General features: G+C 41.4%; 2 protein-coding genes across 8 annotated transcripts in view; both read right to left on the bottom strand.

Moving 5' to 3' along the window:
• agbl4 (AGBL carboxypeptidase 4) overlaps positions 1–25,597 on the bottom strand; it is a 389,306-nt gene that overhangs the window by 76,131 nt on the left and 287,578 nt on the right. The window lies entirely within an intron of this gene.
• bend5 (BEN domain containing 5) lies at positions 11,817–25,596 on the bottom strand. Of its 7 annotated transcripts, none has more exons than XM_050054634.1 (7): positions 25,509–25,574; positions 25,327–25,385; positions 24,039–24,169; positions 22,782–23,259; positions 20,975–21,123; positions 18,360–18,573; positions 11,817–18,118 (listed from the first exon to the last, which is right to left on the bottom strand). In XM_050054634.1, exons 3-7 carry the CDS (start codon positions 24,138–24,140, stop codon positions 17,922–17,924), a joined length of 1,140 nt encoding a protein of 379 aa, XP_049910591.1. In that variant the 5' UTR covers positions 24,141–24,169; positions 25,327–25,385; positions 25,509–25,574; the 3' UTR covers positions 11,817–17,921. The 7 variants fall into 7 exon arrangements, with proteins under 7 accessions (XP_049910591.1, XP_049910592.1, XP_049910587.1 ...); XM_050054635.1 differs by having other exon boundaries at positions 25,518–25,561; XM_050054630.1 differs by having other exon boundaries at positions 25,327–25,596.

The raw sequence follows: 25,597 nt of genomic DNA, 5'->3' as shown, positions 1-25,597 counted from the left end.
TTTTTTACCTGCATAGACACCTTTATTTGACAGTTACGAGACAGGAAATCACGGGAGAGAGAGGGGATGTGACATGCAGCAAAGGTCCTCCGGCCAGGATTCGAACCGGGGTTGGCTGCGTACATGGCATTATACTTCGCTATGCCATGGCCACCCCACACTAGCTTTGTGTCCCATCTTGGCCACCCCAGTAAAAATGTCCTGGATACACCACTGGCCACACTGCCGACATTTTACTCCGTCCGTCACCGCACGCTGTTTGATTGCGTTATCAAAACACACCGCTATTATTCGGCCTTGCTTTTCACTTATTCCACCGAATACCGAATGTGTGTGTTTTTTGCAATATTCGGCTGAATATATTCGGTTACCGAATATTCGGTGCATCCCTAAGTGTCAGCCTTTTGAAAGCAAAATTAATCTCCACTAACATCCCTAACATGAATGGTACAAAAAGCGTTGTATTTTATCACTCGAGCATTTAAAGAACCTGCTGATAATTTTTATTTGAAGCTTATTACAAAGTGATTTTTGTCCCAGACTTGTTGCTGCACCAATACATCATTTAAAACTACTAAAATATAACTTTACCTGACAAATACTAATAAATAACTTTTCCAGCTGATCTACGTCACACTACACATACAGCAGCTAATGGTTAAAAAGTAGTACAAATCACATTTTGAGAAAAAAAAAATGTCACACAGTATGTGAATTAATAAAAAAGTTTATCACCATAAACCAAACATTTACTTTCGTCACCATGTTTCTGCATAAATGTCATCAATTCGGCAGCTCAATGTTCAATTCGTCAACTTTCTAAGTTGTTGTGCCGACTTGGAATGTTCACATCAATTTCAAACAATGGACATATTAAGGTGTTTGCTTTGAGTACATTTTAAACTGTTGGAGCTTTTTAACATTACAAACTGAACTGCTGTCAAGCTGTCTGGGGCACACCAGGCTCTCCCTCACCTGACGCTGAACCTGTGGGGCGCACAATGATCTCTCTCTCATCTGATACTAACACTACTGTGGGGTCTCCATCTGAAATGTATTCTTCCTGTCGATCACTGTCTTTTCAATCAGAGAGGCCTGTTTCATCCTCATCGACCTCACTGTTGCCCTCTAAAGCTTCCAGACTGGCTGTGACGTATATAACAAAGACACGTTTATTTCATTTTTTGGCCAATGCTGAGTAAGAAAATATCCGGGAAATACCATGATATGCACCCTATGTAAATGTAATTTGTTAAAAATAATAGTAGTCAATAGGTGGGGGTGGGGCACATTTGGACTGTGGCGCCCCTCCACTTCACAGGGGCTGTGGAGGTTTACTTCATGGGCCAGGGTTTAGGGAACAAATCTACTTAGTTATGTTTAGATGAAGATCATGACTTGGGTTAAAATGATGTTGACTTTGGGTTTCACACTGGGTACAAACAGCGTCACGTCTATCAACCCTGACCTTTTCCTTGACTTCCTCACTCTTTATACGTCAGTGGCTTTGAACATCTAAAAGATGGATGGTTTACACTGGAGTCAAATCAAAGCCTGGTGTGTCTCATACAGACGCCAAAGGGTGCCTTGTGTGACGTTATCAGACCCTGAGGGGCGTGACAAAGCTTTGGTATTTAACGACCTGGGAATGAGAACAGTCTGCATTGGATTACTGTGTGTAATTAAAGGTTGAATGAGAAAAAATTCCACTACTTTTGCCCATTTATTTTATATACACTTGATTCAGGGACATGAAGACACAAAGACACAACTTATCTTGGAAAACGTTTCCACTACAATCCACTGTTCAAAGTGCTTACTTTGTTTTCTTGCTGTTTCTAATGAAAAATATTGTATTATTGTGAATTCCAAATATAAGGACTTTGGTTGTTATTAGAGTGTGAAGCTCTTAGTGCTGAAAGAGGAGGAAAATATTGTATTTTACCTTTGCAGGTGCTCAATCAGCACGTCACATTTATTGACAAAACTTTCTTTAAAAAATAATCTGCTGGATTTGAGATAGATTGCAAAGTGACAGTTAATCCATGTGTTTTTGTGCTGTTTACTTTGAATTTGTGGTACACAACAGAGGGGGAGGACACAGAGTTTGTAAAGTGGTAATGTTCATCGAATGAGAATACTGGCATGGATGCATGGCCGTAAATGTGTGTGCACATGCTTGAGTGTGTGTGTGTCGACAGTGCATGTGCCAGCGCTGCCAGGCTTTGCTAGAAATGGTATAATTTATCACACCTAATTAATTATACTCCAACACCGAGAAGAGTTATCCTTGTCGCTCAATCGGCTCCCCACTCTGCCTCCCTCTGTCAGGCGACAGGAGGAAAGACCCAGATAAACTCCCGGAGCCTGAAACACCACAGCCCTTTTCTTTCCCCCTCTTTTTTATTTTTTTTATTTTTTTTTTAAGTCTGGCTCTCTTCTCAGGCTGATTCGCCATGCCTGTTTAGCCAGCTTCACATTACCATTTAAATAAAGAGTCTCGCTAAATGACCACTGGTAGAACATAAAAAGAGAAATTAAATTGTTTTTCTGTCTCACGGCTGTTTATTCTTTTCTCTTTCTAGCTCAAGCTCCTCATCATTTTTAATATGTTTAATCTGGGGGGATGGTTGATAAAAAAAAAAAAATGTGCCGAAGAATCCAAATGCAAAATGAACTATTCATCTTTGATTACAAGTTAAATCTAATCTCTTTAATGGATAACAACGACTCACAAAGCTAAGCAGACTTGAAACAAACGCAGGTATGTTAATTTCTTGAGGAGAATTGATTATGATCAAACTCAAAACAACAAACAAGGAAAAGGGGGTGAACAACCACTGGGCAGAAAGTTTGTTTCAAAACAGAGCACATGATTAAAAGGGATAATGTCAAACTATAGAGCTGACAAATAAAAAGGCCTCTGGGGCCCGAAACATATGCTGAAGTTATCTTGAGCTACATGCAGCGTTTCTAGTGGCAGCAAATCCAGCAGTAGATTACAGGATGTGTGCAGACAGCAATTCACTGAAGAAAGCGTGAGAAGAAATATAAATATAAAACAGGTATTAGTTAAAACAGAACATATTGTTTCTGTCAGGTAAAAGCCTAAAAGCTCATTTTGTGTTTTGAACTCAGCTCAGTGTGCTGGTTGTAAATGATCAGCTGCTGCTTCACAATGAATATTAAATATAAACGCATCCATCAACTTCCTATCCTCCTGATATGGTAGTACAGTTTACATGGTATTTATGTCTCCAGATCTGGGGCTGCCCCCGACTAAGAATTTTTGAGTCGACCAATAGTCGTCATTTACGTAGGGCCATTAGTCGACTAGTCACCTGCATGTTAATTATTAAATGATATATTTTGGGCGGGGCAACACAATGCTTTGAGTTGAAGGTGTGAGAAAGAATAGTATCAGTAACATTGTTAACACTGTGCTACATTACAGAGAAATACAAAACCGTACTAATGAACCTTCATTAATATAGGCCTATATTTTATCTACAAGTGCACGTCACACACTGAGCGAGCCGCCTGTTAATGACGCTGTGGGCTAATGGGCATGTAGCTACTTCCATGTTTCAGATGATACGTCATGTTTGTAGTCGACCAATGAAGATGAGTTTACATATCACCTTGGGTTCGTCCTTCACCTTCTCAAAATGATCCCACACTTTGGATTTCCTGCCCGACATGTTATCAACTAGCCTGTGTGATAATCGCAAGTACCAGCCCTAGAGAATAATGTGACTCCTGTCTGACTGCTGAGTGTGGCCACTTCCTGTGTCTGTCCTTTCAAATTAAATTCCCACACAGTCCAGTCATATAGGTTTTGATTTACCAATGAAAAATCTTGCCGTATGTTTTGCATACTGCTATTCATTTTTTTTGTTGACCGCTCTGTAGATTTTGTATGCAAAGAGAATTATCTTTGGTATCATTTTTTGGAATTTTTAAAAATATTTTATAATTGTTTGCAACCGGTGCTCAGGAACATAATGATAGTTCTCCATGGTTCTCTTCTGCAACTTCATTGAACGCTGTCTGACTGGCTTAAACAAAGAGGATCTGGGGAACTTGTTGGGAATGAATCGCATTCATGTTATTGATTCAGGAAATCAGGGGAAATTAATTGATTCATGGCACATTTAGTTTTTAATCTTTGCTCTTGGGGGAAGGTATCAAGTATTCTCAAGTCAAAAGGCTCAAGTCCAAGTGAAGTCACAAGTCACGGGTGTTAAAGTCTGTTTTGATTTTGGCGAATCTAAAGTCATCAAATTTGTGACTGGAGTCTGACTCCAGTCCAAGTCATGTGACTCGAGTCGACACCTCTGCTAAATTAGATTACAGAATGCCATCATGCTGAACATGGCTCTACAGCCTCATTGTGGGGGTCATGCCACTGAGTTGTAGTTTGTTTATAATGCTTGAAAAATCCTAAAGGTGGTGTTCATACTTGAATATTATCTTGCTGAAAATTCCATTGGCTTTTTGTCAAGGGAACCAGTGCGACACTAACTTCCGGGTTTGCCTACAAAAACAAAACATTACCCCCACAGCACTCTTAGTAAATTGAAAGTGGAGGATACATGTGTACTGTGATGTGTTTTTCTTCCTAGTTCTGCCTATTTTGTGGCTCCATAGATGTTGACATGAATATAGTTTGATCTGCGTGAGTGAGAACACACTGCCGACATCTCACACCCGTCATTAAGGAGGTGAGCAGATTGTATCGGACACAGATTGATTGCCCTTGAAATCCAACAAAATTGCTTAGCTTGTAACAAGCTTTATTTACTACATTAAATTATCATTAAAATGCTATTAGTGCAATTAGTTGATTTCCATTTTAAACAACACATCTATGGTGAGAGAGAGAGGGGCGCTGAGGGGAGAGACAGAGAGGAGGAAAAGGCTGTGGAGGACAGTGGAGAAAGGACAGAAGTTAAAGTTACAGGAGGACAGGAGCGAGAAGCAAGACGAGAGGAGGGAGGAGAAAAGAAGAACAGAGGATGTGTGAGGAGAGGAGAGGTGAGTCAGGAAGGAGAGAGCGGTGGGAGATGAATATTAAGCAGCTGTAGTGATTAGGGTGGTGGTGCAGAGTGGCACTGTGACAGTGACATTGGCTGCCATTGGCAGCCCCTGCCATGGTGATTCACTGGAACCTGCTTCATTTGGGCCATAATTAGCTTAAATGTTCAGAGAATGAAAAATTCATCATCACTTTGAATCTTGTTAATTGGGAGAGCCGTCTGCATTAATAGAGGCCATTTGGAAGCACTGTGCTTATGAATGCGTGTGTGCATGTGCATACACAGGTATGTATGTGTGCGTGTGTGTTTGGGGTGAGAGAGCTCAGTTTTGCATCCACTTACCGCAGGGGCTGATGGATTCCAAACTTTACCAGTTTTTATCATTGAACAAGCCAAATAAGCTTCTTATAAATGATAAGGACATCTGAATAACGCCGGCAGCAGGGAGAAATTTAACAGCTACAGTCAAGACTTACCAGCATATCTTATCATTCATACAGTTAACTGACAAAGCAGGGACATGCAGCTGGATGGATAAAAAGTAAGGTATGTAAAGAGCATGGGCAGATGAGCCAGTGCGAGTTTGACTGGTAGCTCATCCATGCGCATTACTCGCCTTGAAGACCAAAGGCAGAATTAATCAGTATCAACTTATTGTCTGTTAACCCTGCAGTCACTTCTCAGACGCAGCAGAGATGGGAACACAGGCAGAGATAATGTATGTATTCAACATCATTACTGGCAACAGAGATAATGTAATGAAGACTCTTCTTGCATATTTTGCATACAGATGTGAGCTCCGTGCTGTAAATGAATGCCGTGTAGATTATGTGCTTAAAATGGAAAACAAAAAATAAATTGCTGAAAAATTAGACAATAAATTGTTCCACATACGCCAACAGTACGAATGAGATTCAATTAGAACAGTGTGAGCTTGACTGTTTTGTTACTTGCTAATTATTTATAGTCATGAGGGAGCTTTCCGTGCCTTTATGGGAGAAATACTGCAGGAAGAGCAAAAGTCTGCGTTGTTCATGTCAGTCACTGATGGACAAACTAGACAACAACTCATAGATTGTATTTAATGCACATTGCTAATGTTTTTTTGAAGCCAGAAGAGACCAAATTTGGACAAGAGGGTGGAGCTGTGTAGGAGTGAGGGGTGAGTCTGACTCATAGACTACTGAGGTGCCTCACACAGCCTGTAACTCCAGTGGCCCCGCCCTTAAACATGCATAACTTTAAGCCTTAACAAAATGTAAACAGGTGAATTATATAAAAATTCCCCCATACAGTTGTCATGAATGTTGAAATCAACTATAGAGACCAAAATTGTTTTAGTACCAGGCTGTAAACATGTTTATTTCTACCGTAAAGTTGGGCATTTTAACACAGAGGTCTATGGGGATTGACACACCTCTGGAACCAGCCTCAAGGAACTGCAGTTTTTGGTAATTCCGCATTGGCTTCATTTTTCAGCCCAGGCAGTTTCTGCTTGCAAAGTATCCCCCAACAACAACCCTGTGAATGTTGTTTAACCCAGTGATTCCCAACTGGTCCAGCCACGGGCTCAGGATTTATCCTTAGTCATGAATTCAAGGTCCACATAGTGTCATATACGCAGTGTCACACTTGCATTTGAACATTTTGTCATGCTAGTTTGCTGTCCCCAACAAAAAGCTGTCTGTTAAGCACTCACTCTACAGCAAGAAACAGCTCTTGAAAATAAAAGCTCTGTGCTGGAAATTCACAGTACTTCAAAATAAAGTGTGTTTTTTACATATTTGACACATTGGTGAGTCACTTGTGGTCCATTTAGAAAGGACTCGTGACCCACCAGTTGGGAACCACTGGTTTAACCCTGTCACGCTTTTGCATTTGATGCTAAATATCCTGTGCTCTTGACTGGCACATTTTGTATGTTACGCACCTTAAAACCAAACCCACACATGTAGTGAGAAACGGTGTGTTTCTTGAGTCTCTCAGGGCAGGAGAGGTTAACAGTTGCTGCTGTAAGCAGTAAGATTAAGACTAAGTAAATTAAGACTAATGTCCATTTATTTCCCTGCAGTGGGGCCGGAGCCTGATCACCGTGACGACGTGCAGCAGCAACTGAGACTGAAAAGCCTGCAATCAAGAACTGAGTGTTGAGTGTAGACTTTTAGTTGGTGGCCAGTGTGCCGTTTAGTTTAGTTCAGCCTCAGTGGCTGTGTTATATGGAGTGTGTTTCATATTCAGTAATAAAACATGCAACTGTGTCCTTCCTCTAAAACCCATTGTGAGTGTGAGTGTGTGTGTTTATATATATATATATATATATTCCTGGACGCATCAAACCTTGTTACGCTGTGGTAACATATGCACCCGGTGCACCCTCTCTGAACTTCCCCTTCCAGGAGGCAACAAAAGCTGTTATATTTTCACATTCAAAACAGTAACAATGTCATAAAGCAAACACATTACTGCCACCTATTATGCGGCGCTGCTGTGTGCACCGTGTCTGCATGAAAAGCAAAGGTGGACAAGATGAATCAGACAGTCTTTCCGAGAAGCTCAATAAAAGCACTGAAATGACCATATTCATTAGGTTGTGTGTGTGACATAAATACGATATGTCTCCCTCTATACTGCAGTGTGTGAGGAGGACACAGTGTTTATGCGACAGACAGCCGAGGCTGCAGAGCTCAGCCCAGTCTGGACCAGCTCAGCCCAGCCCAGCTCGACCCAGCCGGCACTAATCCATCATCACCACCACTGAATCATCGCGCTGCCAATAAAGCCAGGCGGCAATACATTACAGGCATGTGGCAGGCTTTAGCGATAATGACATTGAGAAGTCCCCTTGGGCTGTAGGAAAAGCCTGGGCGCATGACACACTTGCTTACAGAGGCAATAATATATGGAAATGCATCAGTGTGCCAGACAGGGGAGAGGAATGGGGAGATGAGGGAGTGAGTAGAGCTCAGTCTATTCAGGAAAAGAGGGAGGAAATGGCCTTCGCAGTGACCACTTCCTATCAGTTTCCAATGTGGACTCAAGCAAATCCAGCATTCAAGGACGGGGCTCATTTTAGATTCAAGCCTCTCCAAACAAGCCATCTTACAAGCAATCTCATATGTCAACACCCCATTTTCTGTCTTATCTCGCTCTCACGCAGCCGAGTTGATATTGCAATATGGTTTGGACATGGGACATGTGAGATACAGCGCTGCCAATCATCAGCATGCTGTGTGGCACAGAGGCAGGCCGGCAGCATGGGGGACTGAATGAACAAACACAGTACAGCGACCTGTTGGTCTCTGCCATCCTGTTATCTTGTGGCTGACATTGAGAACAATCTGCCTGTTACTCACTCACCTTCACTGCAGACTCCAAAAACACACTAAACTTAAAACACACATCTATGATGTGCAGGAGACAGGGACTGATCTTTGTGGTGACAGAAGTTAACTACAGAGCAGGATGGAGAGCTGGTGTCAGACATGCCGTGAAAAGGCACTAAGAGCTTACACAACTACACTGATCTGTGTACGGAGGAATGAGCTGTCAGAAAAATAACACAGGAGCTCATGTGTCTCAGTCTGTCTGGAAATCTGTCTGTCTTCACGGTGTCAGACTCCGGGGAGAGATGTTTAAAAAAGTAAATTGTTACCATTGTGTTGCAAACTCAAACTATAATTTTAATCTTTGCATTTAAATTAAAAGTTTACAGAGTAACTGTGTGCTGAGAAATTTGCATTAGCCTGGGGTTCATTAAGGTTTTCTGAAACCCATTCAGTGCACACGGCCATCAATTTGAAATAAAAACTCTTTTGACATTAGTTAAGTGGTATTCCAGTGTAAAAATAACACTTTGAAGGCGTGAGGTAGGCTCTGCGCTCCAAGCTATTGACCAGATTTAACCCCGATTTGGTGATTTTAGAATACACAGATTGGGGTGAGAACACCATCTGTGGAAATGAAGTTACCATTCACTCAGAGGCCCCCCTGTAACTTCAGGAAATTTGTCTTGACTGCGAACAATAGGGCATGGCCACACTGATTTGTCAACAAAGCGGCAGAAGATTTGATTGACAGCGCCGCTGTCCGCCTCAGTTTGTTCTGAAATTCCTTTGATGCAGGCAGAGCAAAAGCATTAGTTTGACATTTTGGGAAACATCCCTATTTGCTTTCTCACAGAGTTAGATAAAAAGATTGAGACCTCTCTCCAATCTACCAGTTCAACTCTGTTTTTGAGAAATTACAGTTTTATATTAGTAGACTGCATTCATAATTACATTGTGGTGACAACATAATCGCTGCCTGGATTATATTCAGAGATGTTTCTTTGAGTTAATGTAACACTACATTTATGTACTGCGCTGGATTCGCAGGGAGGTGGTCGGGGTGGACGGTGGGCATACAAACTGCAGGAGGTGGTTTGGTGTAAGCAACAAAGCACTTTGTTAAAGTTAGGGAATTTCAGCTAGATATAAATAAAACATTAATAATAATTCAGTCAGTCCAAGTGGATAGTGTGTATTAAAAGATTACTTATTTCAGTGGAGAACAAATGAAATTGTCAGTTAACATTTTGTTGATTCACTCAGTATCAGCATTTTTGCGACTTGCCAGCTACGTTAATTAGCAAAATTTTCTCATTATATTATTAGAAAATTAAGCTGCTCTGCATTACGTTTCCTTCAAAAATGTATTTCCTGTTTCAAAGCTGTATAGAAACGTAATTTCTAGGAGACACAGGTGGTCTTTTAAATGGTGAGCTACAGTCTGTGCTAGTTAGCTTAGCTTAGACTGGAAAAATGAGGGAACAGAAGCACTGGACCTCAGAAAGTTGCTGCTTCAGGCCAAGAATTTTTCTTAGATAGAGCCAGAAAAGTTTTTCTCTTCAGTTTTCAGTCTTCATGTCAGACTCATGGATGTATGAAGAGAACCGGACACAGCATTAGAGGTGGCGACTTCATTCCTATTTAAGTTGCTCAGTGCTGCATGAAGCCAAAAAGTTCACCTGCCATACATAAAATTAACCAGATCATGTGCACTGCTTCCACATCATGTTGCCCATATAGCAGCTAACTTGAATGGGGATAAAATGATTCAGTTGTGCAGCCCCTTTAGACTTTCCAATAGTTATCAGACTGAATGGTTAAAATCCCCACAGTGAAACGAGCCATTTCGCAGGGGTTTTAAGACGTAATAATGTATAAACTGATTTACAGACATCTCTTTTGCCACGTAAGTTTGTGGGAAAAAGTTGTTTTGGTCCATATAGCATCACATGACTAGGAAAATTGTCTTCAAAGCTCAGAGCGCTTCCTGGGGGCCTGGTTAGGCTCCACCTAACAGCTGCTGGCTGAATGTGACGTGGCACAGATGATTTCAGTTGCCTCTCTGTCAGCTAAGTTTGTGCTAAATTTAATCTCTTATACCTATCTAGCTCCTAGCTAGCAGCTAGCTAGCCTTGCTGAGGTTTTCAAATGTAAACATCAGTATGATGAGGAAAAGATGGAGAAAAATGGGCACCAGCTGAACTAGCTTCCTGCTAGAACTGTATAGTGTAGATGACCTGGCATAAACTCTTACTCTGTGAATATATGGTATACCTGACCTGACATAGACTTACATAACTATCCTCAAGGCACTTCAGCTAAATGATTCTGGTCAAATTGGGTTAGCTATGTGAGGAGAAGCAATTGCTCTTGGAGCTGGTTGTGTCTGAATATCCGGAAAGCAGTCGCTTAAGTGACAGGAAACACCTTTTAATGTGTACTGAAAAGCTGTAGGTGAGTCAACTGATACTGCTTTTTTTCAGACACTACAAATTGTCATGATGTACCAATTCTTTGGCTTTCTCATGAGTAAACCCTCAAATGTGCAACTCCATGTCTTAGCCTCTCTTATTTTAAGTCTAGTTTATGCTACAACACTAGCCACTATACTGATGTTAGAAATGAACTGGACGATCTTTGTGCTTCATCACTTACCAGTAGGATATCAGGAACTAGCAGAGGAATCTGGTGAGAGAATGAGAGGAGCCGAATGCTTTATGGTGAAGGACTGGTGTGACAGTGAAAATGTGAGTTGTTGTTCTGGTCCTGCTGCATACATGCAGAGGCCTTGCTCAAGAGGAGCGACCATATGACCGTCTTGTTGAGGTCGAGATGTGTTTTACAGTTACATCATTCGACAACCACATACCATGGATTACCAGAACCATCCGGAAACATGGACAATTATAAAGCAGCAGACAACAATGTAAGAAGACGTAAAACATACTAAATTATAGTGCACAAGTTGAACGAGCTGAAAGAATCACATTTTACTGGACTTATAATTTCATGTGACAGTTAAATGATTGATTGATTGGAATTATTGATTGATGCTCCATATTTACAGTATAGATGAGAAAATGGTCTTGATCATCTCATCTAGCTCCAAGAATGAAAGACAATAAGCACATTTATCAAAATGTCTGACTATGCCTTTAAAAAGGATGGAATAATTTGTGTGATTCAGATGTTTGTATCCTGTGGGTATACAAATTTCAATTTCTCAAAACTTTTCTGACACACAGCACAATTATTATATGATGGAGACAAAGATATCATCAGTTCTGATTATATTTATCTCATTGACGAGTGATTTAAAATGAAATAGCAAAGTTCAGCGTGGTTTTTACTTAAGCTTTCAGTTTCCGACATAAATCTTATAGTTTGATTCTTTGAGAAAAGAACACGAGGCAGGAAAGACAAAAAAAGACAACAAGAGGTTTGTGCTGATAGAATAAAAGTCTGGATTTATTTCTGTTTATCTATACATTAAACAGGTGTTCCTGAATGCAGCAAGAGAAAACACAGAACAGGATGCTAAGCGTCAAAGAGTTGCTCGCATAGCAGAGGTGTGGCCGGTTTAGCAAAGACATGTACACTCTCTATCGCATATACTTATAACATTTTCTGTAAATGTAGGGTTGCCTCTGGGAGGCTGAAGTAGGGTGAGGGAGTGTTAACTGCAATAGTCTTGAAATTCTTTTCACATTATCATACCAACTCCATACAGTAATAACCCTGTCTTTCCCTAATGATCATTGCAATGCAGTTACAACTACAGACAGGTATATACCTAAGCAGCCCTGTATAGCTCAGTTTAATTCAGTTCCATGAGTATGAAAATGTAGTAATAGTTCAGTACGGATTTGTCATGTCGCCATTGTCCCCTTTGACTCAATCTCAAGGCTGTGCAGACACATTCAAAGGTTTGAACTCTCTCCAGTTATCTCTCTTCCTGGTTGGCCCTCCACCCAACAGTGATGTGGTACCAGGTGATTACAACTCAGCACCTGCATAGGAATTCAATTACACACAAAACTCTCTGGGTCAATTCCCTGGACCAGAGCAAAGCTTAAAATTGAACCATTATGAAACAGTCCAACGAATGGCTTAAGTGCTTCCGCGAAACCGACTGCTGTGCATTTGAACACACATTGCTCACAGTAGAGAAGAGTTCCCCAGCACATTACATGTTCACAGACATGGTCAGAGTAGAAAAACAACAAATATTTACATACTGACAGGTAAAGCAAACCACCCTACACACACTTTGGCGCAGAAAAGATTCCATTGGTGTCACGGCGAAAAGGTAAAAGATAATATAAAGCACTTTTTGTATAATGAAGCCAAGTCCAGACTGTGTATGGTGCTGTACATGTGATGAGTTAACTCACGGTAAGTCAAATTACTACACTAAATTTCTATTTCTAACACTGAAAATTACATTTGAGTTGTTTAAATATCAGTACGGGACAAAGATACAACTGGAGAAGACTAAAACTCCCCAGAACAGTCTTCATGAACGTACCATAAAGACTCTCCGTGACCTCCAGAATTTTTTAACCTGTTTGTACTCTGCCAAAATCACCTCAAATGGATATAATCTTCCACCATAAATACAACCACCAATGGAATCCCGCTTCTGTAACACACATGGACTCAAACAGAACATGGTCTTGCTGAGGACCTCTTCCACTGTGACATACACTGCCCAGTCCAACTGAGATTTCCTTTTATGACAATCTGGCATGCAACCAGTAAACAGTGGTTTCCATTAAATGTTATTGATCATCTGAGTGTGATCTAGTAATCATGTCCTACGTATAGTGAAACCTGATCTAACCAGTAAAAATGCATATTTTTGAAAATACACTGCAACAATGTAATATTGGTAGACAACAGGTGCTAGAAGCAGATGCATCCATTGAAAGTCAGCAAGTTCTGAGGTACTTCTGAAACTCACAGCTGAGGATATAATCACTATCTACAATATTTGGATGGATAGCATATAGTTGATACAGTAATAGCAGGGTTATCATTTTCCGCGAAATATTTTGGCTTAGAATTTGATTAGCTGAGGGGATAGTGGCGGTTGACACACCTGAATAAAACATAGCTGTATGAGGTTAAAAACATAGAAAAACAGCACCATTTGAGGTCCGATAGACAGATCAGTTTTTGAACTGTTTGCTGGTAGCACCGTCAACCAGTAAAAATCTCAGAATGCAATACAGAGACAGAACACAACCACTGATCAACTGCACGACATAGCAAAGAGCGAAGATATATATTCAGAGACGACCCCTCACGCAGACACCCCTTTACAGCAGCATCTTTAAGCAGGTAATAAAACTGATTTCTCCTAAGAATGATATTGTGTACTGAGGTGTTTTACAAGTTTTATATGCTGTACATGTTGAGAGTAACCAGGTATACCTTTCCTATAGATTTTTTTTTAATATACACACATAGTTTACAGTCACTGACAAACAAACACCAGAGTAACAATGAGGTAGGACGGTGAAGTTAGATGAAGTAGAACCGGTTTGTGGATTGTATACAAAGTTACTGATACCTTAAGAAAAATATAGGCCTAACAATGTGTTCCTCCCATTTTTTTCTCATTTGAAATAAGTTTGACATTGTATCTGAGGCTCAAATGTGTTTTGTGTACACTTATAGTTGTGAAAACTGCTAGATGAAACCATTTATCTCGTTCCACGCACTGAAGTCAGAACTGATCGCTTTTCCCCCAATCAAACTGTCAAAAAGCAACTTAAAGCTCCCCTCACTCCTGAAGCTTTGACAGGTGTTCACAACATAAGCCAAAACACCAAGCGGCAAGGACAGGATTTGCCATTATCTCGATACATGTGCATTTTTAAATCCAGTCCATATAAATGTCAGGAGGGTAAGGAACTAGAGGTGGCACAGGAAGAGGATCACAGAGCCAGCGAGGTTACATTTCCTCCCTATCGCTACTTGAGTGTGACAGTGAGAGTACTGGAAGGTCTGGTATTGAATCGCAGAGCCAAACTAGCCTATGTCATCCATTAATGGCTCTGCCGGGTTATGTACTGGTGTATGTTACTAATACGCTGCTAAAACCCAAACTGTTACAAACTGCAAGTGACTTGGTACATTTGATAGAGATTGGCCTTGCCATCGCAGATTACGCCAAATCTGGGTTAAAAACATACAGTACTTCCATACAGCTTTCATCCATGAAAGATGGTTTTAGTTAAAGGATTAGGCTTAATCGCGCTCCAGGAAAAACCAGCCTTTTGAAAAGAAGTTAACATTTCAGATGATATAATAGCTCTAGTAATGCTCCATCTTAAAGCATTATATTAACCACACCCCCTTTTGGCATCAAACAACAAAGAAACAAACACAAACACAACACACGACAATGTGTCAGAATTTCAGCATGGTTGCTTTGCACAGCATAAATCTTTTTCTTTCTTTTAAAACGCATGTATTTTAAATACATGCAAGCGCACGTAAACCTCACGTTGCTTTGTACACGGGAAAAAAAAAAACGGTAAAAGGGATATTTTTCAGGAACAAAAAAACTCAATAATATGTCCACCATTTTGGTGTCTTAAGATTCACTAGGCTCTATTACCTTGGCATGGGCCATCTTTTGTGCAAACCCTGGTGATTCCTCAGCACCCCCCCCCCCCCATCTTTAGCTTGATCTCAGCATTCAATACTTTGGCTTACAATTACCACTCATTTGTAAAAAATACAATTATTTCTATACAAGTCATATCTATGCATAACCAGCATCTTCACACATTAAGTTAAAGCACATATTCCAGTCAGCTTGCACATTTCATAGGTAAATATCTTTAGATTGATGAATCATGTTTTTGGGCTTGAAAGCCAAGAGAAGTTTTTGGCTTTTGCCAAGTGAGCCATTTATTGTTCAGGAGGCCCTGATGGAGTTAAACAATCCAGTTTCAACAGTGTGAATTGTGTAATTCTGGTTTTCTAAAGACCCCAAATAAATCTTAAAAGAGTTAGATACTTGGAAGTTTTCTTCCAAGAAGTAGCTGGAAGTATTAAATCTATCAAGCTTGTTTTGGAGCATTGGCATGTCAGGGGCACATCTGACCGACAAAACAAAAAAATTGTATCCCATAACTCATTCTTGCCATAAAAAAAACAATAAACCAAAATGTTCTAAGGTGCTTCATGATAATACAATGATTGTTAGGCTTTATCTATATAGATATTTTTAAAAAAAGGACAAATACCACAAATACATTTCTTTACGATTGAAGAAATTGCCCAGAAGTTTAAAGTGCGTTCAATGTAAATGGTTTTGTGTTGATCTAACTACTGCATCTCAATTGAGCACAATGGTTTAACGATACAGATTCTCATCCTACTGTGGCAGATCATTAGAAGGTAGACTCTACGTGAGGCTTGTTAAATATCAAATGTTCTGACTGTAGCTTAATATATGGGCTCTGTTAAGGGAAGCCTTGTCTCTCTTGTTCCACAGAGATCACTTTGGCCAGGAAAGGGAGATTTTTTTTCTCATTTGTAGATTCTAACAATCTACATTTGGATACAACATCAAGCTTAAAGCCAACAATTCATATGAAAAAAAAAACAAAAAGTGTAAAAAGAAACACAAGAAATTGTCAGGTAACGTGGAATTACAACATCAATTAGATAAACCAGAACCTTTAAAACTGTAACATGACTACAAACTGAAATACCCATGTTTGGTGGAAAAAATAAAAAGATATGTTTTATGTACACTAAAATTTCTCCAAAGGTAGCTTAACAAAAGGCTGATCTGAACTTTTGAAAAAACAAAAAAACAAAAAAAAAAAAACAAGACAGACAAAATGATAGACGGAAATAAACCAACCGACAAACGAGAATCTAGAGTATGAAGAGGAGAGAGGCTTGATGGGCAGCTCTGCAGCAGATTCACAGTTAGCCACAGCTAGGTCACAGTTGAGATTTCAATCTGCAGCGTTTAGTTCCAGCCTGCAGACAGCCACACAAACCATTTTGGATCAAAACAAGAAAACAACTGGAGAGAAGAAGAAAAAAACATAAAAAAAACATACAAGAAAAAAAAGGACATTTTCAAAGTTCTGATGGCATAGCTCAGAGGAAATTGTCACTGGAGCGACCTTACTTTGTTCCCCAGTGGTGTGGCTTAAAAAAGAGGGGGTTATTATGGGATTCAGCAGGCCCAGACGACTTCAGACAGCACAATAGCGTTTCAGACAGCTTTACCCACAGCTAACACTGCTTCCACATGAAGATGACCTGAACCGCGCAGAGCTGTGCCCTGTTTTTTTTCTTCCCCACATTGTCCCGTGCAGCGCAGCATCTTTTAACTACAAGAGGTGGGGGGTAGCAAGTAGCCCGGCTCAGCTCAACTTAATGGTGTGAGTCACACAGAAAATAGTACCTAGCCACCTCTCACATTCTCACAGCAAAGTGCAGGTGAAGCTTCGTCGCTTCAGCTTACTATACATTTACAATCACAGCTTACTAGAAAACCCAGGGGCGTACCAGCCCCTGGTGATTGCCAAATCCATTTAAGGCCTTTCGAGGCATCAACATGCCTGTACCACTACAACTCATTAAACAGTCAAATTGTCTTAAAGTGACATGTTTGATTAAGAGTAACACAGGAACATCCCATCCAAACCTTTCTCACTGATGGCAAACGCTCATAACTAAAAGGTCAACATAAAAAACAAAACAAATATAGCACTCTATAGACTCTACATTAGAGCCATACTTCCCATTTAACCTCTGTAAGCCGTCTCTTTAATAAAGCAAAGTGTTGTCATTGACCTACAGTTAAGGGGGCGCACACACTTATGATTAATCTCTTGGCGCAACAGAACCTCTGTTGCAAAATATGGCTGTTACCAATTAAGACTTGTGCATCTGAGACCCTGATGTCCCATTTTATGCAGTAAGTACCAACAGCAAACACTCAGGTTCCCAGCAGTTATCGGGTAGTCACCAAAATATCCAGCCGTTCACACGTCTAAGACCTAACGCAAGCTAGCATCATCATCTTTGTAGCATCACAAGACTTTACCTAGGGAAAAAACCTCATACTTTTTAAAAGTTTTAGGACTCAAAGCTATGTTCTGACACAGAACAATAAATCAATTTAACAATTACACCTAATCTCTCCTTTGACACAAATGCACACACAACAATAAATCATGTCTCTGTACCAAACCCACTGTAAAGCTTATAAAAACACTCATACCAGCTCATATCAAACTAGTTCACACAACCTCTCACTGGTGGGTAAAGCTGTCTGTGGGTAAAGCCAATGGGAAAACTGGGCACTGAGGAAGGTGATGGTTAGGGAGCTGGGAAAGGGGTTGATTTGTTTTAACGTTTCACGTAATAACCAATCCGATGTATCAAAGAAAAACAACTGCTCCTGAAATTGTGACAAACATCCCTCCAACCACCCATATCAAGTCCCCTCGATATCCTGCGGACCACGAGGGGGGGGGGGGGCAGAAGGCGCTGGCGTGACAACAGTTGATCACTACATGCCATCGTAGGTGAAGTTTTCCATCTTGACTGTCTGTCTGATGAGCAGCTTGGACTCCCGCCGCTCCTCGTTCTTGATGGACTTGTTGATGTCCATTATCTTTTCACAAATGTATTTGTTCACTTTGGACAATCTCTGCGTAATCTCTGCACTGTCGGCTGTCTCTTGAGACACTCTGTCGTAGAGACACTCTGGGGAAGGAGCGAGCGTGAGCAGTCAGACTACATCGAATTAAAAACGACTAATCTTATCTTTGTCTGGTATCTAATGAATATAATTAAATGATTCAAAGGCTGTATGAAAAGAAGAAATTCACTTTTCTGTACCTGATGTTTTCCAACTTGTCTCAGCTTACTAAAAACCCACCAGAACAAGAATTCATCTCTTTCACAGCTTTGATTTTATAGGTTTAAACTTGGGAGTTTATCTTACCTCTGACGATTTTCAGTTTGCTGGGCGACAGTGGAGGTTTGGGCAGGGCATCTTTCTTCTTTTTGGTGGCCACTCCAGTGACACTACGGTTCTTGAGGGTTTCTGTGCCCCAGATCATTACAGCCAGGTTCTTTGTGAACTTGGAGTCTCCCTGGGTCCGCTGCAGCTGGTGCCACTTCTCCTCCTCCACCCAGATCCCTCCACCGAGGTGTACCTGCCGAGAGGACAAGTGTTAAACCACATTTCAACATGTGCAGTCTGCTGTAGGTAAAAATATCTTGTAAGTGTTGTCATCTGCACAGCGCCAGACAAAATGAAAAACGAATGCACTGTGACTTTTATCAGTTCGGTTTAAGAACAACAGGACTGGCGCGTTGACACTTTCAAGCAGACAATGCTCTACAGGACAGTGTCTTCAACTCCGCGCTCGCTCACTCGTGCAAGATTTCTAATCAGTACCACCAAGTGAAGATCTGTCTGCATCATCCACGGGGAAAATAAATACTTTGAACAAAATAAACAAATGCTATAACAGTTACCCAACTGCTTCATAACCTTTAGAAGTTGTGAACAAAAAAAAATGGCTTTGCTAAATGTCTTAAAAACAAAATAAACAAAAAAAACTTTGAGACACTGAGAAATTAAAGTGGACGAAAACATGGATCCCTGATGGTTCATGTTGTTTCAACAGATGCTGGAGCATCAGACTTCAGAGCAATAGTTAGACTTTATTGTTTACAGATCCGATTTGAAGTAGGGATGGCAATTTCATTAAATCTTATTGATGTTTAAACAAAATTTATACAAGAGGGAGAGCAAGAAGCAACCAGGCGAAGGAGAGAAAAGAACTAAACTGAGATTTAACTCTATTTGGTACCATACTTGGGAGCATAGGACTGACTGGAAACTCAATAATACATTTTATCCAATGATGATGACGCTGACCGCCCACTTGCCTGGTACATTTGTATTGGGTGCTGCAGGATCTGAATCCAGTGTCACCCATCCACAATGCTCCGTGTGGGTGTAAACCCCTCTAAATCTAAATGGACAAGGCAGATCATAGCCTGTCATGAGAGAACACATTTCAACCAGCTCCCGCTTGGACCAAATTACAAATCCCAAGAAGCACCACTTTCACCAACTAGGATGCATAAATAAGCTCAGGCCACTGGCTGCTTGTAGCCTGGATTACCTCCAATATGAACTTAGCCTGTAGCGCTCTACACACTTCCCCTGCATGTTGCATAAGCCTGCACCAAACACTCCAAGCCGATTGCCAGCCTCGCCAGACTGCCCTGGTCTTCTAGGTGAGCTAATGCAGCGAGGGGCATATGTGACTTTCCCTTCTCTACTCTCTTATCACTGTAAAGTCTTTAGGCGAGCATCCAAAAGGCTTTTCCCTGTGCAGCTAATGTGCTTTAGGCCCCCGGCCAGCAGACAAGCTTTTTACTGCCCTTAAGTTAGACAAGATTGTTTTCATCCTCCCTCCCCATTGCTCTCGTTTATCTCTCTCCCTCCATCTCTCCGCCTCCTTTTGCACCTTTATCCCCTCCTCTCTCACTCTCTCACTAGGGCTAACCTGTCAGTCACTTTAAATTCCTCTCGTGCAAATAATTAATATGGGGTCCCTGATGTAGGAGAGTTCTAATTTGCAAGTGTTCTTCACGCTTGAAGTGGCTGCAGGCCCCAGAGCTTGTAGTACCAATTCCCCCCCTGTCATCAGAGACAGGACGCTGGTTGAGTTACAGCGGTGGGGGGAGTAAAGAACCCTAACAGGCTAATAAACACTGATGATGCTGGCTGGGCTTGCAGGAACAATAATAATCTTCTCAACCTTGTTTACCTGCTAGGGTAGGGCAGCCAGGGGGAAAGGACTGATCAACTATGACGGCATGTTCCCAGGTCCACGGGTGTTAAGAGGAAATACAGCATTTCCTGCAAAATCAGGATACTTCCCGCGATCACCCCCAGGCAGAGAGCCAGGGATGCAGGAGAGGGAGTTGAAGGATTCAGGGCTTGCGAAGGGTGAGAGGGGTTTTTGGGATACCCTTTAAGGGAAAGCTGAAAATCTCTCTCTGTAATGTAACATCTGACCATATAAATACAGGCATATTTATATACATAAGTCAAGAGGTCGACATATAAAAGAAAAATATGCAATTTATGTGTTTGATTCAGAGATTAAACTGATCACTGCTAAAAATACAAGCCTGGTTTACTGCTGACTGACTGAGCTTTACTAACAAGCCTTTAAAAGCATCAGAAAACACCGTAAAATTTGTTGTATGTTGGACTGTTGAATGCCTGTCAATCAGATGTTAAGTGACGGCATCTTTCAGTCCTGTGTTTTGAATGGCAGTGCCAGGGTTACCCTTTTGTTTACCTCTACATGAGTGATTTTGCCTTCAAGAATAAATGTCAAAATACACACAAAAAAAGATGACAACTCGACGGGGAACGTGACAAAGACCACATGGAAGGTTGGTATCAGATAAATAGGCATGTGAACAGACAAGACAAGACAGTTGAAAAGGTGGTATTAACGTGCCAGCGAGATGGAAACAGGGATAGGTAAGGAAATAAAGAGTGTCCATCAGTCCAGTGAGACTTACCTTCCCATCGTTGCAGGTGTACACTGTTCTGGGTGAGGGTGAGTAGCTGGAACTGGTGTTGGCTTCTTCTCTGCATGTCTCCTGGGGCTCAACAATGGGTTCAACCACTTCAGCCTTGATTGTCTGAGTGCCATTGTCATGCATAGGCTCTGTAGATACAAAGCAAACATTTAACATTACGGAGATAAACGTGACAAATTGACGTCTGTCAGCACTTCAAATTGACGCAGTATCATCAGAGGTCATTTATCAGGTACTAGTCAAAAGGACACTGATAACACTTGCCTACATGCTAGTTGGAAACAGCTAGTTGAACTTTAATCTCCACAGTATCTAGTAGCATGTCGCCATGACTTTTCTGGTCTTTAAAACTGGACCAGTTCCCACCTGCTTGTCTGCTTGCTTCCCGCCTTGGCCCTTTACTCCCTTGTGCCTCGAGACAGGCGGTTATTTTAGCCCAGTAACTAAGCTGGCTTGGTGGCTGGCCATGTTAAGCTCCAATGTAGCTGATGAGTTTTAATATCGGTCAGTGCACTCCATCCTCTGCCCGACAGCACCCCAGGGTGCTCTAATCTTTAGCCTGTCCATTAGATGGTCCCGCCAGTAGCTGGGCGCCTCTGTCCCGATCTACATGCGGGCTGAGGTTAACAACACCAGCATCTGGCATCGCTCGAGTTTGCACACTGCTGCGCACTGCACTGACACCACTTTTAATCACACTTGTAGTGCCTTTTGTTCAACTTCCTGTACTGGATTCACTACTTTTGTACTGGGTTCATTAAAATCCTATTGCTGGATTATAATCTCATTGTTGTATTATGTGTATGTATCTGTTCTTTTTTTCTTTTATAACCTCCACTTCCAGACTGACTGCTTACATTCAAGCCCCAGTTGTAAATCTGACTTTAAATTTCCTTCTGCAAAGATTTCTTCTTTTATCCTTTTATCTTAAGTCTTCTTGGGGAGCTTGGAAACCTGCACAGGAAACACTGCTGTTCTGGGAATACTGATATAGTGTATGTAAAACTGGGCTATACAATATAAACTTGACATAATTTACAGGCTAATTGATATGCATTAGCAAACCTGATCTACTTCACACTGCTACAGGGGAGAAATTTCTCTATATGTATCTTTAAAAACTGCAATGTCTGATAGTGTTTTTAAAATCAAGAAATGCCTACACGTTATTAAGCTTGACTAAACCTACAACCCTCTTTGGTTTTAGGATGGTCACTCTCACCATTAGTCCACCATTAGCTGAAGAAGCAAGCCAAACTAAAGCACCCTAACTTGAGGTTCTTGTTCTTAACTTTATCTGTGTATCTTACTTTCAGTAGAAAGACCCTTTTTAACCGCAGCCCAAAGTGTTCATGTGAGTCTAGACTGAAAAGACAAGGTCTAAATAGTGCCAAAGACCCATTCAAGGGCCTTTAGCTGCATCTTACTATGTACTTAACAGTTATGTTTGTCATTTGTCACCTAGATGTTCATAAAAAAGGCAGGTCAGAGAGGTATAATCAGTGCACTGTGTAGACATACAGTAAACTCTAGGGTTAGAATATGTCTACACACACATGCCTCCCTCTCCTCCTGACACTGAAAATGGAATATTCTGGCTGTCTATGACTGATTTTCTAAAAATAAAAAGCTCTGAATTGGCGTCTTACAACTATGTGGGTCTTCACTCTCAATATCAATTTGACTTAAGTAGAAGTTTTCTTTAAATGACTGAAGGCTAATAAACTCTGTGGCATACACAGCAGTGGTTTGTGTGTTGGTGTGCATGCTCCTCCTGGTGTCTCACCGCTGCCTAGTCTCATGAGAAGTACGTCTTGCAGCCTCCTGTTGAAGTCCCTCAGTTCTTTGACTTCTGTCAGCAAGCTGCCATATTCCTTCAGCTTCTTGGCCTGCTGCACCAGCTGCCTGCGGGTTCTCTCCAGCTCCTGCTGCAGCCTCCTCATCTCCTCCTCCTGTTGCCTGTAGCTGTGAACCAGCTCCTCGTACAGGACCCTAGGAACCACCGCCGCAGCTATCCCAGACACACAATCTGTGTCTACCTCCAAATGCTGTTGTTGCTGCTGGTGATGATGTTGCTGATGCTCCGCTTCCACATCTTCGTCTTCGTCGTCCGCATCCTCTCCCTCCTCGGCCAGCCGGTCCTCGTCCAGGTCCTCCTCGCCCTCCATACAGGAGCTGGCTGCATTTCTCTCCAGGCGAGCCACTACTGCTGCCAGGCTCTTGGAGGAGTTGGAAAGGGGGCGTCCGTGGTCCTGAGACAGGGCCTGAAGAAAATAACAACTGTCAATTTAGGGAACAAATAGGCCAATTTGATTAAACTTGAATTTGAGTATATGAACAGGATAAAAATAAAACAGGTGTTTGAAGAATATTTTACAGAATATTTTTGCTGCACCAGTGACAATGTGCTCTTGATATGTGACAAGCTTAGAAAGCAAATAAGAGAGGAAAATCAATCGAAAACTAACATGACAGACTGCAAACAGTTTGTTTTGACTGTGTGGATCTCAACAGGAACTGGGAGAAGAGGAGTCACTGAGTTCTTTGATGAGCCGCTCAGAGGATTTGTCTGTGAAAGGGCAGCTGTCCAGAGTGCTGAATTTGTGTTAATCCAGCATATGGTAAAAATAGCGTGGGGGATTTTGGGTGTCAGCCAAGTTTATGGAAATGTGACATTGTATTATCAATAGATATATTTAAATACAGGAGTACTGCTGTGTGTGCATTGGCCTGACACATACAGTCACACTGCGCCCACGTACACACTGTTGACATAAGTTTTTTCAGTGTGCAAAAATATTTAGGGTGCTCAGACACAAGATTGTTTATGTGAGTAATTTCAGTGGGATACTATTTAAGTATATCAAAATTTCATTTCACCCCTGCTATCAAAAATAATCATCATTTCAGCATTATCAAGGGGCAGTGTGGTTGTATGTTACAAGCACACTTCTGTGAGGATGAGTCCATTATCCAGTGCCGCCCATTTAAATGAAAATACTTCCAAAATAACACAAGGACTGTCTACTCTAGGTGAGCCTACCTTTTTATGTCTGAGAGGCATCCTCTCCTCTCCAAAATTGTTCTCAATAGAGTTTCCTGAATTCTTGATGGACATCTTGGGAATTTTCATCTTCTTTTGCATTATACTGTCTTCAAATTCCTCTACTGTATCTGTGAAGTGCAGAAATACAAGCAGGGAGAACCTCATAAAGTTTCCAAAAAGTTAGATGGATTGTCATAAAACGTGAAAAGTACCTGCAGAATTATTTCATCCATTTGTCCAACTGGAGCAGAGGGCGTTTTGTCTTTCCATTCTGCTAGATCAAACTAGTTTTAGCACTCTTAGCCCAGAATTAAAAGCTTCACAGAGGGCTGCGACACAAATCGTCCTGTCTATACGGCGCTTTAACATACCAGGCGCTGTGAAGGTGTTAGAGGGATCGGACCGGTCTTGCATCCCAGACAGCTCAGATTCGGGGATTAGTGATGTAGCTAGTTAAAGCTCGAGCATAGAAAATGACCGCGAGCAAACATCACTGTGACAGGACCTAACGTTAAGCAAATTATTTCACTTGCACACTTCAGCACACTGACACGATGCGCTGTCATGAGAAAGCCATGACGCTGACATGTTACTGACAGACTGACTGTTATACGTTGTCTCCATAATATCCGAGACACGGCGATGACTGCAGCACCGCATCCCCTCTGTGGCACAAACCGACAGATAAGCAGCTAACAAGCTAACCGCAACCCACCAAAGCTCTCGGGCTAGCGTCTCGACAACATCTGCAAACATCTATAAAACTGACAACAGTTCAACCACGAGCTGTCACATGTGTTTATCATGTAGTGACAGCTCTGCGTCTGCACGCAGCTAACTAGCGCGTCAGCGCTAACATGCTAACGCGGAACGAATACACATCAAGCTAGCAAGCGTTAGCTCCATGTTGTAAACAACCGTTGTGACTGGCTAACGTTGCATGCCACGTATTTAGCGAAACAAGCAGCACTACTCTGTCGAAACAAGAGAGCTAACTCTTGGAAAACGACACACAGAGTGTAAAAATCTATAAAGCACTGACGACAAGGTATGACTACCCACCAAACTTATCTTAGCATATCTAACTAGCTTATCTAGCTAGCCACAGCCGAGGACGTTGTTGTGGCTATCAGTGTCAGATTCCAGCTGATCACGTCCTGACACATCGGACAAAAGGACTTGCTTTGACACCTTGACACGTTTCGCGCACATCAACGTTACTTGGTGAGACAGAGAAAAACAGCATCAAAAAGAGAAAAGCTGATGTGTTAAGAGGGCAACTTACCTGCAAGGGCAAGGATCTGTGCTTCGCACGGCTGGCCTGCGCTGCCATTCTCTTCAGTTCTGTGAACCAGATACACCTTCTGATTATCAAAATCTGTTTTGTGCAGAGGTCTGAAATCTTCGACATTTGAAACGGGTAACGCGTAGCACATATCGTCTTCAAAGAATCTAACAAAAGCATACATTATTTACTTCTCTTTGGTCCTGCACTTTGGATATGGTTGACAGTTTTTCCTCACAAAGTATTAAAAAAAATATACACATAGGGGGGG

Source organism: Epinephelus moara, chromosome 10 (genome assembly GCF_006386435.1).
Source record: "Epinephelus moara isolate mb chromosome 10, YSFRI_EMoa_1.0, whole genome shotgun sequence".
In the NCBI taxonomy this organism is placed as follows: Eukaryota; Metazoa; Chordata; class Actinopteri; order Perciformes; family Serranidae; genus Epinephelus; species Epinephelus moara.
This window is presented reverse-complemented; position numbering and strand designations above follow the sequence as displayed.

What these genes read in the sequence shown, in the direction of transcription:
- bend5 (XM_050054630.1), bottom strand. Translation starts at nt 25,510, where the DNA reads ATGTATGCTTTTGTTAGATTCTTTGAAGACGATATGTGCTACGCGTTA. An exon ending in TCTCATGAGACTAGGCAGCG is followed by an intron (nt 21,124 to 22,781) that starts GTGAGACACCAG and finishes TTGTATCTACAG; the next exon opens with AGCCTATGCATGACAATGGC. An exon ending in CAAACTGAAAATCGTCAGAG is followed by an intron (nt 18,119 to 18,359) that starts GTAAGATAAACT and finishes CTCCTTCCCCAG; the next exon opens with AGTGTCTCTACGACAGAGTG.